Source organism: Hibiscus syriacus, unplaced genomic scaffold (assembly GCF_006381635.1).
Source record: "Hibiscus syriacus cultivar Baekdansim isolate YM2019G1 unplaced genomic scaffold, ASM638163v2 tig00110813_pilon, whole genome shotgun sequence".
Lineage (NCBI taxonomy): Eukaryota > Viridiplantae > Streptophyta > Magnoliopsida > Malvales > Malvaceae > Hibiscus > Hibiscus syriacus.
In genome coordinates, this window is record NW_024062871.1 from 1,392,830 (window position 1) to 1,411,452 (window position 18,623).

The 18,623-nt window shown below is 36.0% G+C and overlaps 3 protein-coding genes across 3 annotated transcripts; 2 read left to right on the forward strand and 1 right to left on the reverse strand.

Moving 5' to 3' along the window:
- The first annotated feature begins 155 nt into the window (after nt 1–155).
- On the forward strand, nt 156–1,194 carry LOC120141679 (E3 ubiquitin-protein ligase APD1-like). Its single transcript, XM_039156475.1, has 5 exons — nt 156–238; nt 298–414; nt 525–594; nt 664–958; nt 1,066–1,194. The coding sequence occupies exons 2-5, from the start codon at nt 337–339 to the stop codon at nt 1,154–1,156; spliced, it is 534 nt and encodes a 177-aa protein (XP_039012406.1). The 5' UTR covers nt 156–238; nt 298–336; the 3' UTR covers nt 1,157–1,194.
- A 2,539-nt stretch (nt 1,195–3,733) lies between these two features.
- LOC120141677 (U-box domain-containing protein 4-like) lies at nt 3,734–4,911 on the forward strand. The gene has a single exon (XM_039156473.1). The coding sequence runs from the start codon at nt 4,030–4,032 to the stop codon at nt 4,894–4,896; it is 867 nt and encodes a 288-aa protein (XP_039012404.1). The 5' UTR covers nt 3,734–4,029; the 3' UTR covers nt 4,897–4,911.
- An 11,492-nt stretch (nt 4,912–16,403) lies between these two features.
- Nucleotides 16,404–17,586, reverse strand: LOC120141678 (lysine-rich arabinogalactan protein 18-like). Its single transcript, XM_039156474.1, has 2 exons — nt 16,953–17,586; nt 16,404–16,541 (listed from the first exon to the last, which is right to left on the reverse strand). The coding sequence occupies exons 1-2, from the start codon at nt 17,526–17,528 to the stop codon at nt 16,458–16,460; spliced, it is 660 nt and encodes a 219-aa protein (XP_039012405.1). The 5' UTR covers nt 17,529–17,586; the 3' UTR covers nt 16,404–16,457.
- Nucleotides 17,587–18,623: the final 1,037 nt, after the last annotated feature.

The window sequence follows — 18,623 nt, forward strand, 5'->3', positions numbered from 1 at the left end:
CAACTACCAATCTTCTCCTTCCATGGTTGCAATGCTATCCCCAGCTTTATAGTTTTCAAACCCCTTCGAAGAGAGGCTGAAACTCGATGCTTTACACTTTTTTTTGCATTGAAATTCTCTTCTTTCTCTTGCTCCGCCGCATAATTTGTTTTTGAGATGCCCCCTGTGGGGTCAATCTCAATTCTCAAATAATCTCTACTTGAGCTCTGTTGCATGGTGTTTTTGAGTTAGTGCAGCATCTTTTTCCTGAAATTTCATTTCTACACTTCATTATCCTGGTTGTTGTACATTTTCTCTGGAAGGACATGTAGCTGACAAGCAAAAAAATCCATAAACATGTGCTCCATTCTGAATGCAATGAATCAACTAAAACTCCACCGTGACGACTCTCGGTCCATGACTTTATTGAGTGAGGTGAGTCCCGGTTGCCAGTTTCATGTCGATTCTTTAATCTTCAACTCACAATTAAAGCAACGTATGATCTGATACAGGATGATGAAGTAGAATGGTGTGATCTGATACAGGATGATGAAGTAGAATGGTGTAACGCCCTTAGTTTGTTTGCACGTTTAGTGGCTTATGTTGCAATTCTAGGTGAGTACTTAATAAGGATTGTAAAAATGTATACTTTTTCGAGGATTAATTTTAAATGGCTTTCTGCAGCCGTGATGGTGTTGGTAATTTTGCTGATTCTTAAGTACTTGACGGAGTTCGGTGACGAGAGCGGTGATTCAGAAGAGGTGAGGGCAGCAGCTGAGTCCGTGACTGAGCCTTTATGCCCGGAAAAGGCAATACCGATAACGTATGGAACATGTGAAGATAATATAGAAACAGGAAGTTGCAGTAGTGGTGAGGAATTATATGATGCAAGGATGTGTATAATTTGCTATGATGAGCAAAGGAATTGTTTCTTTGTTCCTTGCGGCCATAGTGCTACCTGCTATGACTGTGCTAAAAGGTATTTGTTAGTGATTTTCCTCTTCTCTTTTTCATTAGTAAATGATAGGTTCAGAGATCAAATTATGATATATGTATTTATATATATATATATATATATATTTGTAGGATTGAGAAAAATAAGGTGTGTCCTGTGTGCAGAAGAATTATTGGCAAAGTCAAAACTTTTTGCTCCATAACTCCACTAATTATTGCTTAACTTTTCTCTTCTTGTAGAATGCAAGTATTTTGATTAAGGACCAAATGAATTAATCTTAAAATTTTGGAAACTGAGGCCAACAACAATCACTTGACTGCCATTATCTGGTTTACGGTCCTCGGATGTTATTTAAGTAAAAACCTCAACAGTTATGGGTAGTGCAAGAAAGTTTGTTTTAAATTTAAAATATCTAAAATAAATTATATAAATTAATGTACATGGATGAAACCAAAATATTAGAACGATGACTAAAAGGAAAAGCTCTCGTGAATTTAAAATACTATTTTTCTTTTTAAAAACAAGATTTACTTTTTGGTAGTACGAGAATACAATATGTCAAAAAAAAATCTGTATGTACTAGTTGTAGTGTGTCCACCGATGCAGTATATTACAGAATGCTTCTCTTGGGATGAGACAAGCATACATATAACTGAAAATGAAAAGTCTCGTCTTTTCTTGAAACAAAATGTGAATCATAAAAATGGCTTGTTCCTAACTAAATCCTGCAAAGTCCAATGGCTAAAGTATTGACTGAGGTGAATGTATTTGTGTATGAAAACAGTTTATTACAGTATGTGCATGCAAAATACTTTTTGAAAATATTTCTAACGGATAAATGGAGATGTATGGACATTACTGATCCCAAAAACTTTTATAAAAAATGATGACGTGAAGAACCAGCATCAGAATAGTCAAACTGGAGTTTTATTAATTTATTTTTAGTTTTATTAATAGTCAAACATTAAGGTATCGTTTCTTATTCTTCTTCTTCTTTCTGTTTACTTCTAAGTTCAATTCACTTTTAGTTTTGATGTATGCATTTCGGTTCTTGTTTAAATGCCTCTTTTCATTTGATGCGTATGAATAGATGTGTTTTTTCCTTTTTTGGCTTGATTCTGGCACATAAACGTGAAATTCTGAAACAAAATGAAGAATGGAAAAACAAAATGAACTTTAAGAGGGATTACTTTGAAGTTAGTGACTTGCTGGAATTGGTCAAAACATAATGGTTCAGGAAAGTTTTTAAAACCTTATACCTTATGAAATGTCTGCTTGAATCTTGTCATGTCAATGCAATGACATAAGTTTGTTTGTTTTATATCTCAGGTCAGATGGGACTCAGATGGTTGATTTTAATCGTTTGGACATTTAAAACGTATATTTTATGCTATTTTTCATATTGCGCATGGTACTTGCCTACAATTATTTCTGTTTTGTCACCCTTTGCTCCTCTTTCTTATTTGTGGTCTTGCTTGGCATCCCCCACCCCTTGAAACAGATCATATGCAGATGACTTTTTAAAAAACACTTCTTAGTAACATTTCATTGTTTTTAAAATTGTCATCTTTTGACAAGATTAACTCAGAACCAATTTGGAAGTACTGCCGAAGAGCAAAAGAGATACTAAATTTGTTGAAGCCCATCATTCTTAATGCAATAACTGGTTCAGACATTACTTCTGATGAAGTTCTTAGCAAGGCATTTGAAGAATTGTGTCCCTCTGTACAAGAATTGCTGGAGCAATTTGAAAGCTGGCAACCCTTTTGAGTAAAGTTTACTTTGTAAGTTACAAGTTATAATTTCGGTTTGCTACTTTACTTTGCAATTTTATTGTAGTTATAGCTGGGAGAAACACCTCAACTAACCTTTTTGGCATTGACATACTCCTCATATTATGAAGTTTTGATCAGTTACTCTTGGTACTTGGCAGCATTAGTGTTTTCTTTCGTGATGCTTCTTGTCGATAATTGTTGTCATTGTGTAGCTTTTGGGACAAGTTTATCCCCTGAGTACTGATTCCTGAATGTTTGATCACATTTAGGTGGAGAATTACTTTGATGGGTGCCTTTAAGGAAATAATATCATAGAAGAATAGAATTTTCTAATAAGAAACTATTAGTCAATTGCTTGGATAACCACATTATCTTCCATTTAATGTCTAGGTTCTGAAAGTTGAGTTATTAATATCAAAGATTCGGAATTCCAGCTTGGACATATTCCAATTCTTGAAGTCTTCCAATCAGCATCTTCATAATGATCTGAGTTCTATATCTCTTGAGGTAATTTATGCCCAAAATTATTGAAGCTTTTACTTTTACTTAAAGCTTGTTCTTTCATTCTTGTGTTTATTAGTAGAGCATAACTATCATATTCTCGTAACGATTAGCAAAGCGTTTTTACTAAGATGAGAAGTTATCTATCAGAGAGTGAATGACAATATGGCATCTAAAGTGTACAGTTTTGAGATGTGAGAAAATAAACAAATGTCTTCTGGATTTGATTTCTAAGTTTAAAGACTGCTAAAGAGGAATCCAGTTTTCAGGTGGTCTAACAGTTGGCAGAAAGTAGGATATTAGCAAACATCATCTTTCATTATTGAAGCCATAAGGGATCAACTGGATAGTCCTGGACCAAGCTCAGAAATACTAGTGAAGATTGCTGAGAGCTTCAGCTTGAATTCAAACCAGGAGATTCTGATAGAGGCTATGGCCTTTGAAAAGTTGAAGGAAAATGCTGAACAAGCTAAAAAATTGTAGAAGTTGAGTTCATTGGTACTTACTGCTCTTGCAACTCGCATGCATAATCGCCTTGTCTTAATAAAACAATCTCAGACCTGTAGCCCAGTTCTTATACCTCCCGAGTTTATCTGTCCCCTTTCCCTAGAGCTAATGGCTGATCCAGTGATTGTCGCATCAGGACACACCTATGACCGGGATTTCATCAAGAATTGGATTGATCTTGGGCTGACTGTGTGCCCCAAGTCACGGCAGACTTTGGCTCATACCATTTTTATACATAATTACACAATGAAGGAACTAATTGCAAAGTGGTAAGAGTCAAACAACGTGAAGTTGCTTGAGGCCTTTAAGTTCATGAGTTTAGATCAGCCATATCCTCTTCTTGAAACCGAGGTTAAGAAGTTGGTTGATTTCTTGAAGAGTACATCAATTGATACACAAAGGGAGGCCACAGCTCAACTCAGGTTACTTTCCAAGCAGAATAGGGACAACCGGACTAAAATAGCAAGTTGTGGGGCGATTAGCATGTTACTTGATTTACTTTATTCACCTGATACAAGGACTCAGGAAAATGCTGTTACATCACTTCTTAACTTATCAAATATTGATAACAACAAAACAGCTATTATTAACGCAAATGCAATTGATCCTCTGATTCATGTGCTTGAGACAGGAAGTCCTTTTGCTAAAGAAAACACAGCTGCCACTCTTTTTAGCCTTTCAGTCAACGAGGATAACAGACTCAGGATTGGAATGTCTGGGGCAGTCGGGCCTCTTTTTGATTTGCTGAGGAAGGGTACTCGTAGGGGAAAGAAAGATTCAGTGACAGCCTTGTATAATCTGTCAAGATATCATGAAAATAAGGCTCGAATTGTGCGGGCTGGTGCCGTAAGATATGTTGTGGATTTGATGCAACCATCATCTGGGATGGTTGATAAAGCAGTATTTCTTTTGGCAAAGCTTGCTACAATTTTGGAAGGGAGGACTGCAATTGGAAAAGAGGGTGGGATAGTTCCTCTGGTTGAGGTTGTTGAATTTGGTTCTGCGAGAGGAAAGGAAAATGCCGCAGCTGCACTTTTACTTCTCTGTACATACAATAATAGGTATAGCAGTTTAGTGCTGGAAGAAGGAGCTGTTCCACCATTACTGGCATTGTCCCAGTCTGGCACCCCGAGAGCTAAAGAGAAGGCAATGCTGCTTCTGGTGTTTTTTTCCCAATAAATTCCTTTCTTTTAACTCTGGAAAATTAAACATCATAAAGCTGATGATTGTTGCAGGCACAGGCACTTCTGAGCATCCACCGAAACTACCGACATGGTAATGCTGGAAGAGGCTGAATGTATGAAAAACATCCTTCATTGCGATCCAAGGTCTGAAGATTGTTGCATGCATAGGCACTTCTGAGCCTCCTCCGAAACTACCAACATGGTAATGCTGGAATAGGCTGAATGTATGAAAAACATCCTTCATTGCGATCCAAGGTTTTGGGTCTATACGGCTTGTTATACGTACATTTAATGTTGCAAATAGAGCATGTGAAGTTATGTTGCTTGAAATTACTGGATTTGTTGTAGTGAGAAAGAGAAAAAAAATGTAAAATAACTTGTGGAGGATTCAATTGAGAGTCCACTTGTGAAATAGTTTGTTTTTTTAAATGGGAAATTGTGAATGTTGGAAAGGGATCTTCGTACATGCGAGTCTGTCTTTATCTGGAGTTTGAACTTTGCTGTGAGCTTGGGTGAATGAATAATCTTTGTTCCATTGATCATACTTTTTACTCGTTATTTTTCATACACTACTAAACAATCAGACTAATTTCATGATTTGTAAGCTATGCTTCTTGTCATTGCAGGCTACCAGGACCATGAATTTAGTGATCTGTTTCCCTTGTTTAAACTACCCATCAGCTATCAAAATCCATTCTTTATATTATACTCATTGAAAAAACAAAATAACTCTTCAAAAGTGTTTATTATTTATAGATCTGAAATGCAGTGTTACAAGTGGTTTATAAAGAAATTGAATACTGTTCTGGAGAAAAAATTTACTCTCAAGGTGAGAGATTATCTTATAAAAGAATAACATGATTAAAGCAATGGATTATGATTAGACATGCACAGAAGCCAGATTTCAATCCGATCCGGATATCCTAACCGGTGTAACCGGTTTAGGTTTGAAAAAAACCGATTTTTTTAAAAAATCGGTTATAAAAAAACCGATTATAATATTATTAAAATTACATCGTCATCAATTGCAACAAAGTTTACGATAATTGAAATACTTAAATACTTCCAAGTTCGATAAATTCAAATACTTAAAAACTTCCAAGTTCGATAAATTCAAATACTTAAAAACTTCCAAGTTCGATAATTGAAACAAAGTTTACGATAATTGAAATAAAGTTTAAAAATAAACTACATTGCCATCTCTTCTTCATCATCTTCGCCTTCTTCGTTTGGAATGGATATTCCAAGTTCGACTTCTTCAATGTGTAAGTTTGCTTCCAAATCGGCATCAATTGCATCTTCTAGGGTGGTGATATGTTGCTTCCGAGCCGCTCCATCCAAATAATCCTTCAAACAAATGCATATTTCCACCGACTCGGGACTTAGTCTTGATCTCCGTTGCGATATAACCCTGCCACTAACAGAAAAAGCAGATTCCGAAGCTACCGTAGAAGCTTGGACGGTTAGTAAATCACGGGTCATGGCGGCTAGAATCGGAAATTGTGCTTCCTTTTCTTTCCACCAAGTCAAAATATCCAAACTTTCAAACTCTTCAAATGTCATTTTTGATAGAAAATCGCATGACATGTAATTTCCCAACTCGCTACTTGGGGTGGTAGTACGTGATCGTTTGGATTGAGAATTTACAAGAGTGTTAAAAAGATTCAAATTTATGTTGCTTGGACGTCTACTAGATGATTCCGCATTCGTTCTCATTTGATCGTGTATTACACTACTTGATCCGTATTTAGTTAAATAAATTGTAAACATGTCTCGAAAACATTTGTTAAAATAATTTATTTGGTTTTGAACAAAGTTGGGTTCATCATCGGTTAGATTAAAAGCAAACGCAATTTGTTCAATTAGTGTTTCAACCGGGCCAACATTTAACGTTGGGTTTAAAGCGGCGGCACAAGTAAAAATGGGGGGAATCTCCTTAAAATATTTTAAAAGTTTTTCCTTCATTGCAAAACCAATTTCTTGAAAAACTTCGGTTTCAAATTCAAAGTCATTTAGTCGGGTAGCCAACAAAAATATTTGATTAAGAACCAACGGGCTAGTAGGGTAATAAACACCGGATAAAAAAGTTGTTGCATTTTTAAAAACCCCAAGCAAATCGGTTATTTTGGCTATAGTTTCCCAACTCGAATCCGGATAAATGTTTGGGCCATGACCCCTCTCGAAAAGCCGATCGTGAAATGTTTGCAATGTTTCCCTTTGCCTTAAGGCGGTATGCATCATCATCCAAGTTGAGTTCCAACGAGTTTGACAATCCAAATTAGGATCCAAAGTTTTTTTATTAACTTGACTTACAAAATCGGTTATAATCATTTAGTGTTTTGTTGTTGTTACAAAGAACCGATTTTATCATTATTTTAAATTCTAATCTAATTGGCTCAATAACCTCCAAACCGGCTTGCACGAATAAATTAATTATGTGTGCAACGCAACGGGTATGAAAAAACGCACCGTCTAAAATCGGTGAAAGTAATATTTTCAATCTTGGAACCGCGTTTGTATTATTCGATGCATTATCAAATGATATAGAAAAAAACTTTATTTTCTAATTTATAAAGACAAATTACCTTTTTTAAAAGTGTAAATAAATTAGCACCGGTATGCGGCTCACCGAATAATTCAAACGTGATTGTTCTTTTCATCATTTGCTAATTATCTTGATCTAACCAATGTGCCGTAACAGCTAAAAAAGAATTTCCGGTATTATGAGGGGAACTCCAAACGTCACATGTAAGCGACACACCATAACGGTGTTCTTGGAATCCTAAAATCATTTTTTCCCTCGCCGTACGCCACATTTTTATAGCATCTCTTCTAAGGGTAGTACGACTTACTTGAGTATAACGTGGTTGCATTAGTTGTTGAATTGTTGCCGTGAAATCTTCATCATCAAAGTGGTCGAATGACAATGCTTTTGTAATCACGAACTTTGTAATCGTAATTTTTCGTTGTCGTAAACAAAAACACCACCTTGCGGTGTAAAATTCGATTGACTTGGATCCGATCTTGAGCGAAGTTCCTTGCATGATTTTGTCAAATGGTTCTTCAACATTGTGTTTCCTTCCGGTGCAAGCAACTTTAGAAAAAGTTTACAACGCGCCCTCCTCGAGCCATTTGACATCTCACATAAATCGTAGTGATCCCAAATATCTTTGTTTCGAGTGTGTTCGATCACTCTCACGACTTCAAGGTTTCCCCCGACGGAAGATTCAGCCGTGTTACTCATGATGAACAAAAAATTACAAAAAAAAAAGATTTGAGAGATGTTTAGGTGTTGTGTAATAAGATTTGAGAAAGTTGTAATCAACCAAATACATCCTGATCAACCAAATACATCCCCAACCTATTTATACATATTTAGGGTGGTAAAATGGTAATTTTTTTAAGAAAAAAACGGTCACAAAACCCCCCCAACGGCTATATTAACGGCTAGTTTTTTAAACCCATACCGGGTTTTTTTTTTCCCGGATAAAAACCGGTTTTTTAACCGGTTTTTTTCAAACTAGTTTTTTATCCGGTAAAAAAACCGGTCTAGGTTTTTTTTTCCAAAACCGGTTAAAAAAATCCGATCCGGTTAAAAAAAACCGGTTTTCCCCAAATCCGATTTCGGATATTTTTTGTACAAAATCGGATATTCAGATTTTTTGTACACCTCTAATTATGATAGACAAAATATGTTGTACAACGATTATAAGTAGTATACGAAATAAATTTGAAGATCAAATTTTCTCTTCTTGTCCGTTCACTCTTCCTATTTTCTTCTTATCGTCATTAAGAGTCGATTCAAGTATAAGCTTAATTTGTGGTGAGGACAACCCATGGAAATGTTGTTCTTCCTAGTGGATTTAAGTTCGAACGATTGTGTATGTAGAATTCGAATGTGTTGTTAATCGATCAAGAAAAATTATGAATAAATACTACTTTGTAATCACCTCAAATTATTCAAAAAAAAAAAGTTGAATCATAGGCAATACATGTTAGACCCAAAATTTTTATTTTAATAAATTTGATTCCCTAAATTCAAATTCGACTTCCGTTTCACTCGAATCTATAAATCTCAACTAAATCTTAAACCTTATATCTCAATCGAACAGTAAACCTTACAGTCCATAATCGATTTTCAATCATAAGTATTATTTTCGTCTCCAATGCTCTAGTGGTGTGTTTTCAGGTTAAACAAACATCGAATTCTTGTTCAGAATGACAAGATGAATTTGATAGAAAATTTTAGGACTCACCGACCTCCAGTAACGATGGCCGGTGATAGTTAAAATGACAATTGACACGATGTCTAGTCGAATGAGAGAAATCGAGAAAAAAAGAGGAAGAATAAAGAATAGAGAAAGAGAAATAATATTTATAGCGACTTAAAACGACTGTTTATGTATTGTTAAACATTTTGTCAAGAATGATTATAATATATTAGTCTAGTGCATTTGTGGATCATTACTTTAGTTGTAATATGTTAGTTAATTATATTTGTGGATCGTTATTTTAGAGTTTAAATTTTAAAATTATTTTACATAATATTTTGGTATTATTTTGTTAAATTTGTTAATTTATAATGTTAAGTTCTATATATTATTATTAAATATATATATATATATTTAGAAAATAAAATAAATTTTTAGTGAGTTTAACGAGTAACAAATCAAGTAGAATCGAACAATAAATTTATTTAACGAACCCAAATTAAGTAAAATTTTATCAAACTGGTCAAATATTGAATCAGGTTCAATACAATTCAAGTAATTTTTAAGTCAAATCAAACCTTATTTAATTTATTCTCAACTCGATCGATAACCACCGTAACCGCAACCCTTGCAGATCCTCCTTTACTTTTATTTCTCTGTGATTTCAACTTTCTAACCATCAAACAAATTCAACAGATCAAAAGAAAAACTTGTCAACGGAGCGCTAACACCCTCGTCCACCAATCAAAGTCCCAGGTGGAAACAGACTCTAATGCTAGGTTCTTCTTTTCCTCTTCTCTGTTCCCTGTTCTGTTCTGAGTACCCCCCCCCCCCTAAATGTTGATTTTAAAGCGTAAATGTCTTATTTGTGGGGGAATAACTATTTTTATTGAACAATAGTTTTCGTCGATACCGTTATGATATTGTCGTAATATTTTACAATGTTGATATGATGATCTATAACGATTGATAATTTGAAAGATGAATTAAATTAAATTTTTTATCGTTAAATTAATTTTTTAAAGTTCATAGGCTTATTTAATTTTTTAAAAAAATTATAATATTTTAAATTTAAAATATCAAAAAAATATAGTAAGTTATCAAAAATAAAAATTAAATTACTAAAAAATTAAATATATATATTATTAATTTTACCTCTAATTTAACTTAATTTTTATTTATATAAATCTAAACCCATTTCCTCGTACATAAATTTTATTTTATATATTTATATCTAATTATCTTAAATTTCAAATATTTTTTTAATTCCATTTCACAAAAATTTTCTAAAATTAAATTAAATAAATATTATATTTTTATTAAAAAATAAATGAAATGAAATACAATTTAAATATATATATATATATATACTTATACAATTAAAAAAACATTTTAACAAATATAACATGATAGTGGAAAATAAATTTTAGCTAAACTTGATCTCAAAAATTAATTAATAGGAAAATTGATATACTAACCAATTTTTGTTAGATACAACTCTATACAGTTAAGTGGATATGGACTATGTTGATAAATCGGGCAAAGTAAACGAAAGAACACAAGAATTTTAACGAGGTTCGGCAATGTGCTTACGTCCTCGGTGCCTAGGCGTCGCAAGAAAATTTTATTCAATTCTCATAGGTTTAGGTTACATCTCTATTTATAATAGAAAACCTTGGTACATAATTACAAAATTAACCCTGTACCGTACCGCGGGGCCGCAGCCCCCGCACCCCTAACCCACATAATCGTAACCCCCTCTACGAGACTTTCTTTGTAAGGACAGTTGATGTTCGCTTCGCTCACTCCACTCCATCCCCTGTCCTCTTTACCGGTATATTTATGAGCCATACCTTACAAATCTCCACCTTGGCGAATATCCTGCCCCTTAGAAAACATTCAATGTGGGTTGGGTTACCTTAGTTCTTTAACAACTTGAAACATTCAACAAGTCCAAGCAATGCTTGAACTTGTCTGTCGTAACTGGCTTGGTGAACATATCAGCAGCATTCTCATCAGTGTGTACCTTCTGAAACAAAAACTCTTCAGATGCAACCAACTCTCTGATCTTGTGAAAACGTACATCAATGTGCTTAGTTCTAGCACGATATACCTGATTCTTAGCTAAGTGAATAGCACTTTGATTGTCGCAAAGCAGCTGAACTCCACCTTGCTGAACACCCAACTCCTTCACTAAACCAGTGAGCCATAAAGCTTCTTTTGCAGCTTCAGCCGCTTCCATGTACTCAGCTTCAGTTGTAGATAGTGCCACTACAGATTGAACAGTAGACTTCCAACAAATAGGTCCTCCACCAAGAGTAAAAACATACCCTGTCGTAGATCTTCTATTATCCAAGTCACCTGCATAGATCTTCTCGTTGACTACCAAAAACAATTCCATGTCCCACAGTACCCTTTAAGTATCGAAAGATCCACTTGACTGCTTCCCAATGTTGCTTACCAGGTTTAGACATGTACTTACAAACTTGACTAATAGCATGAGCTAAATCAGGACGAGTACATACCATTGCATACATCAAGCAGCCAACATCATTAGAATACGGAACCTTTGCCATATCTTCAGCTTCTTTATCTGTCTTAGGGCACTGTTCTGATGAGAGCTTAAAGTGGTTCGCCAATGGAGTGCTAACTGGTTTTGCGCTGCTCATCGCAAACCTTTCTAGCATTTTTTCAACATAACCCCGTTGAGATAGCCACAGTCTCCTTGAGTCTCTGTCCCTGCAAATTTCCATTCCAAGAATTTTCTTTGCAGCACCTAAATCTTTCATATCAAATTCCTGACTCAATAAAGTTTTCAAACCGATAACATCATCCATGCTCTTCGCAGCAATCAACATATCATCAACATACAGTAATAGAAAAATAAAAGAACCATCATCAAGGCTCTTAACATAGACACAACAATCATAGTCACATCGGTTGTAGCCAATCTTGATCATATAGGAGTCAAACCGTTTATACCACTGTCTCGGAGACTGTTTCAACCCGTACAAAGATTTCTTCAATCTGCAAACTAAATGCTCGTTTCCAGGTTGAGTGAAACCTTCAGGTTGCCGTATGTAGATCTGCTCCTCTAAATCACCATGTAAAAAAGCAGTTTTAACATCCATCTGCTCTAAATGCAAATCCCAACTGGCCACCAATGCAAGTACTGCTCAGATTGAAGTGTGCCTGACCACAGGAGAAATTTTTTTATCATAATCAACTCCTTTCTGCTGTGAAAAACCCTTTGCTACCAAACGAGCCTTGAACTTGAACTTCTCCCCCTCTTTTTCTGTTACTGCTGGTTTCTTCTTATACACCCATTTGCAACCAATCGGCTCTTTACCCTCAGGAAGGCGAACCAACTCCCATGTACGATTGTGATTCAAAGACTCCATCTCCTCAACCATGGCTGCCATCCACTTGTCGTTTTCCTGACTAGTAACAGCATCATGAAAATTAACCGGATCATCACTGCTAACAATAAAGTGCAAAAGAGACCAAGTCTTCAAAACCCAATCTACTCGGAGGCTTTATATTCGTCTGTCTCACCCTATCTCTGGCGAGACTATAATCCTGCAAATCATCCGTAGTGGAACCACCAGAAGTCGGTTGAGAAGTTTCTGGTTTCTCAACTGGAAACTGCTCGAAATCCACCACTGTCGTGTCTTTCTTCTATTGCAACATGGATTGTTCATCAAAAATAACATCTCTATTGATCACAATTTTCTTCGCAACTGGATCCCAGAACTTGAATCATTTGACACCTTTCTTGTTACCCAGAAAAATGCACTCATTCGATTTTGCATCAAGTTTGGATCTCTCATCAGCAGGTACATGCGCATAAGCAGGACAACCAAAAATCCGTAAGTTATCAAAACTAACATCATGACCAGTCCATACCTCTTCTGCAACTTTCCCAGCTAATGATGCCCTTGGCGATCTGTTGATAAGATAACAGGCCATGTTAACAGCCTCGGCCCATAAGTGTTTGGGAAGCCCCGCATTCAACCGCAAACATATGGCTCTTTCATTCAATCGCAAACATATGGCTCTTTCATTCAATGACATGTTCATCCGTTCTGCAACACCATTCTGTTGTGGTGTCTTGCGCACTGTAAAATGTCTCTTAATCCCGTGCTCCTTACAGAAGTGTAAGAACTGTGAATCTGTGTACTCCGTACCATTGTCAGACCGCAAACACTTGATTTTTCGTCCTGTTTGGTTTTCTACCTCAGCTTTCCACAGCTTGAACTTCTCAAAAACTTCAGATTTCTGTTTCAAAAAATACACCCAAACTTTTCGTGAAAAATCATCAATAAAAGTAACATAATACCTAGATCCACCCAAAGACAATGTCGTGGAAGGCCCCCATACATCAGAATGCACATAATCAAAAATCCCTTGAGTTGTGTGCCTCGCAGTCTTGAAACGGACTTTAGTCTGTTTACCAAGAACATAATACTTGCAAAAATCGAGCTTATAACTTTTGACACCATGCAACAGATTTCTTTTGTGTAATTCTGTCATACCACGTTCACTAAGATGAGCAAGACGCATATACCACAGTTTTGTAGTATCATCACAGGACTCAACAGAATGAACTCCACCTGCAACGGTACTCCCTAACAATCTATAAATATTTCCTGCAGTCATCTTTCCTTTCATCACAGTCAAAGCACCTTTAACAATCCGAATGGTTTCTCTATCCTCATCAGCCTTGGGGATAAAACCATTCTTGTGCAAAGTGCCCAAAGAAATCAAATTCTTCTTCAAATCTGGGATATGTCGAACACCACTCAACGTCCGAACAGAGCCATCATACATCTTAATTCTGACATCACCAATACCAACAATATTGCAACATCGATCATCACCCAAATAAACAGAACCAGAATTAACTGACCTGTATGTCGAAAACCATTCCCTATTTGGCGTGATGTGATAAGAACATCCAGAATCAAGAATCCACGCATCCGTCAATTAAGTCGTTGAAATAGAAAGCATATCACCTCACTGCAATAAGAATTGTCATCCTCGACCACGTTCACAGACTTGGATGAAACATCACGCTTCTCATCAGTCTGCTTTTCAACTTCGGACAATCTCGCTTCATATGTCCCGCCTCCTTGCACTTGTAATAGTGAATTGTCTTCTTATCCCTAGATTTGGATCTGGAATTCCGCTTGCCAGACCCTGCCTTCTCTGACTTCCGTCCACGGTCTCGATTACCCTTGACATATAAGCTATTGGCTTGAGAGTTTTCCCTTGCATTCTGCTTCCGCTGGTTGTGATCCAACAAGGCTGCAGTAATCTTCTCAACGTTGATAGTCTTTTTTCCATATGTAAGAGTAGTCACCATGTGTTCGTAAGAGGGAGGCAACGAACACAACAAAATCATCGCTCTGTCTTCATCCTCAATTTTTACATCAAGCCGAGCCAAATCAGAAACGATTTGATTGAAGACATTCATGTGTTGCGCCAAATCATGATCGTCCTGCATCTTCAGCCCATACAACCGCTGCTTTAGATACAGTTTTGTCGTTAAGGATTTGGACATAAACTGACTTTCCAACTTCCTCCAAATTTCGTCTGGAGACGATAGATGCATGACGTGATACATAACCTCGTCCGCCAAGCATAATCGTATGGTTCCTGCCGCTCGTTGTTGCAATTCTTCCCAATCTTCCTCCTCCATCGACGCCGGCTTTGTAGGTCGCAAAGCCTTCAGGATCCCCTGCTGCGCCAACAGATCCTTCACCCTCGTTTGCCATAATCCGAAGTTACCCAGACCATCGAATTTCGCGACTTCGAATTTTGCTCCTGACATCTGATACCAATTGTTGATAAATCGGGTAAAGTAAACGAAAGAACACAAGAATTTTAACGAGGTTCGGCAATGTGCTTATGTCCTCGGTGATTAGGCGGTGCTAGAAAATTTTATTCAATTCTCATAGGTTTATGTTACATCTCTATTTATAATAGAAAACCCTGGTACATAATTATAAAATTAACCATGTACCGTACCGCAGAGGCGCACCCCCCGCACCTCCAACCCACATAATCGTAACCCCCTCTACGAGACTTTCTTTGTAAGGACAGTTGATGTTCGCTGCGTTCGCTTCGCTCACTCTGCTCCATCCCCTGTCCTTTTTACCGGTATATTTATGAGTCATACCTTACAGACTACATGTGTTTTAAGTTTTTTGTCACTCCCAATATTTACAATTTTTAAATTTTCCAAGGAATAACATATGTACTCTACAAAATAAAAATAAAATGAAACTCACATTAAAATTGACATGTATGAACATAACAATAACATTTTTAATCCTTTTGATTAATGCATATACATTTTTTTTAATTTTTTAGTAATTTAATTTTTATTTTTAATATTTATTTTTTGTATATTTGTGTATCTTAAATTTAAAATATAAAAATTTTAAAAATTTAAATAATATCCTAAACTTTAAAAAACAATAAAAACCGTTGGTCGTAGATCGTCACATCTGTTATATCATCAACCTCGTCATCGATCACCGTAGATTGTCACATCATCACTATAAACCATCATATTAATATTGTAAAATGTCACATCAACATTGTAACTGTCAACAACGAAACCATTGATCAAAAGTCACATTTAATCTTTTTTTTAAGTTTAAGGGTCACGTTGATATTTAAAAAAAAAAAGTATAAAGGCCTCGTATATCCTTTCACCTATAATAAACTAATATGTAAACACACTTAACTTGCTTCTAAGTTTCTAATTTCATATTTTTACGGTCTTACATTAAACATTTTATATAAACTAATATATAAAGCACACTCATCTTGCTTCTAATCATATAAAGCGTATTATATACTAATTTAATATATAAAGATTTGTATGTCCCTTATTTGCAAAAATTTAAAGTTTCAAAAATAGGAAATTAAAAACAATGAGCAAAAGAATGGTGGTAAATGAAATCCAAGAAATAATGCTTGTGATTCATTTGTAAAAAAAAACACAAATGTGATTTTATTATAAATAGATCCGAAGAATAGATCAACAGTGAAGTAAAAGAAAAATTACAAAACGATAATGAAAAAGAAAGAAACGCATATCCTAAAAACAAATAGGAGGAAAACCAAGAAAACTCAAACTTTCCTCAAAGAATTGCAAAGCAAACGTGGCACCAGCCCATCGAGTATCTCACATGCGAGACTGCTGCTTTATTTTAGCTTTTATTTAATTTATTTATTTTCTTTTTCTTTTAAAGTGTTACTGTGAGACTTTAAAAAAAGAAAATAAATAAATAAAATAAAAATAAAGCAGCATCAGATCCAAATCGCTCCCTCTCTAGAAGATCAATGCAATGGCCGCCCATCCCAACGCCAATCCTCCTATTATCTTCTGCACGCTCTTCATTGTCTCTGCTCCACTCTGCAATTTTTTTATCCATTTACATAATTATAATCATAAACAGTAATTATAATTAGTAATGCATGGTGTTCATGTATCATATGATGTAATTGACTCATTTTTTGCTGTTCTGTATCTGATTTTAGATATCATAATTTTTTGCTCCAGATCCATCGATACTTTTACTGAAAACTAATTGCTCAAGTTCCACTTTCATCAGTGGCGCGATTTAAACGCGCTAAAACGAGATCTACTTTCCATTTTGAGCCGTAGTTCAAATTCTAAATTCTAAGTTCATTAGCAGAAATTTGAGCTACAGTTATTAAATTATGCTCGTGTAGCTAGCCTAAAATTTCAGATCTGGTGAAGTGCATTGTTGTACAATATAACTTGTAGGCCAAACAGATTGAAATGTAAGAAAAGAGAGTGTACCTCATCCGCAGCGACAGAAGGGCCGGGAGAGGAAGCGTCGATGCTAGGTCCGGGAGCTCCAGTAGGTGGAGCTGGAGGTCCAAGTAGATCAGGTGAAGGGGCAGGAGCATTGTGTTTCTTAGACTTCTTGCTCTTGCTCGGAGCAGGTACAGGAACCTCAGCGGTGGTTGGTGCCGCAACAGGAGCAGGAGGAGAGGCGGAGCTCTCTGGAGGAGTTGTCGGTGTAGCAGCGGGGGGAGATTTGGCTGGAGGTGAGCTCACAGGGACTGGAGCCGGTGGAGAACTTTCGGGTGTAGCAGCCGGTGGTGAAGAAACCGGAGCAGATTTAGATGGAGCCGGAGCTGCTGCTGACTTCTTCGGAGCTGCAGACGGTGGTGAAGAAGTTGGTGGAGAAGTCGAAGGAGCAGCGGTTGGAGCGGGAGTTTTAGGTTTACTAACTGGAGCAGTGGCGGGAGCAGTAGCAGGCGTAGTCGCTGCCGGTGGAGCTTTAGTGGGCGCTGCGCCCGGAGCTTGGGCGCTGACACCACCTACCACAATGCAAATCAATGCAACGGCAAACGCGCTTCTGCGATCCATCTTTCTCTTAATTTTTTTTTCTTTTGAGAGTTGAGACTGAAGTGAATGATGAAGAAAAATAGTGGCAGAGAGATTATAAATAAACGAAAAAGAGTCGCGACGATCGTATTCATGATTAAACGGACTTGTTTAGAAGATCTGGCACCAACAAAGAAAAGGGCCCCACGATCACATGGGTCAGACATAGCCGTTGGATGAAGGATACTGGGGACCACAAGCATCAAACTACGAAACAAGGCCACATGTGTTCTATGTCTATGGAGTTCTCCCCTCCTCTAATTCATGGTTTTTAGAATCGGACTGGTTAGCAAACCAGTCATATTATCGGTTTATGGGTTTAACTAGTCGAATCGATTCGATCGATTAAAAGAATCGGATGACGTCATAATTATTTAAAAAATTAAATAAAAATACCAAAAATATTTAATAAAAATAATTTTTTATATCACAAGTCATATTCAAAGCAAGTCATAACATATATATAAGTTAAAAACCATAAAATCAAGTGAAACAAAATGATTCAAATTAACTACAACATAATATTTAAGGTAAAACATATTAAATAATAAATATAATTATATAACTATAATTAAAAAATAAATTTGGGGTTAAAAAAATCATAACAAAATTATATAACTATAATTATATAACTATTCTTTCACTTCAATCAAGCTCGAATTTTAGGCTTCAATCGAGCTTCTAATTTTTTTTTTGAGTTCAAGCCTTTTTGATTTCAAGTTTCAATATTATATTTCGAGTTTGAGTTGAACTTGATAATTTTTAGCTTGTGAGTTTGAGTTGAGCTTACTTTTAAAGTTTTCAAGTTCGAGTCGAACTCAACAATACTCGAGTTCGACTTGGCTCGTTTAACAAACGACTTTGTTTGGTTTAATTTTTTTTTTTAAAAAAAATCCCGGTTTTTCCCGGTTTTCAGCCGATCCGGTTTGAACGGTTCAGCGATTCTGGCCGGTTCACTAATAGCAGTTCAATCGGTTTAGATTGAACAGACTAAGCAACGATTTCCGGTTGAACCGACCGATCCAATCCGATTTTCAAAACAGAGCTCTAATGTAATAATTATGGTAAAATTATTTT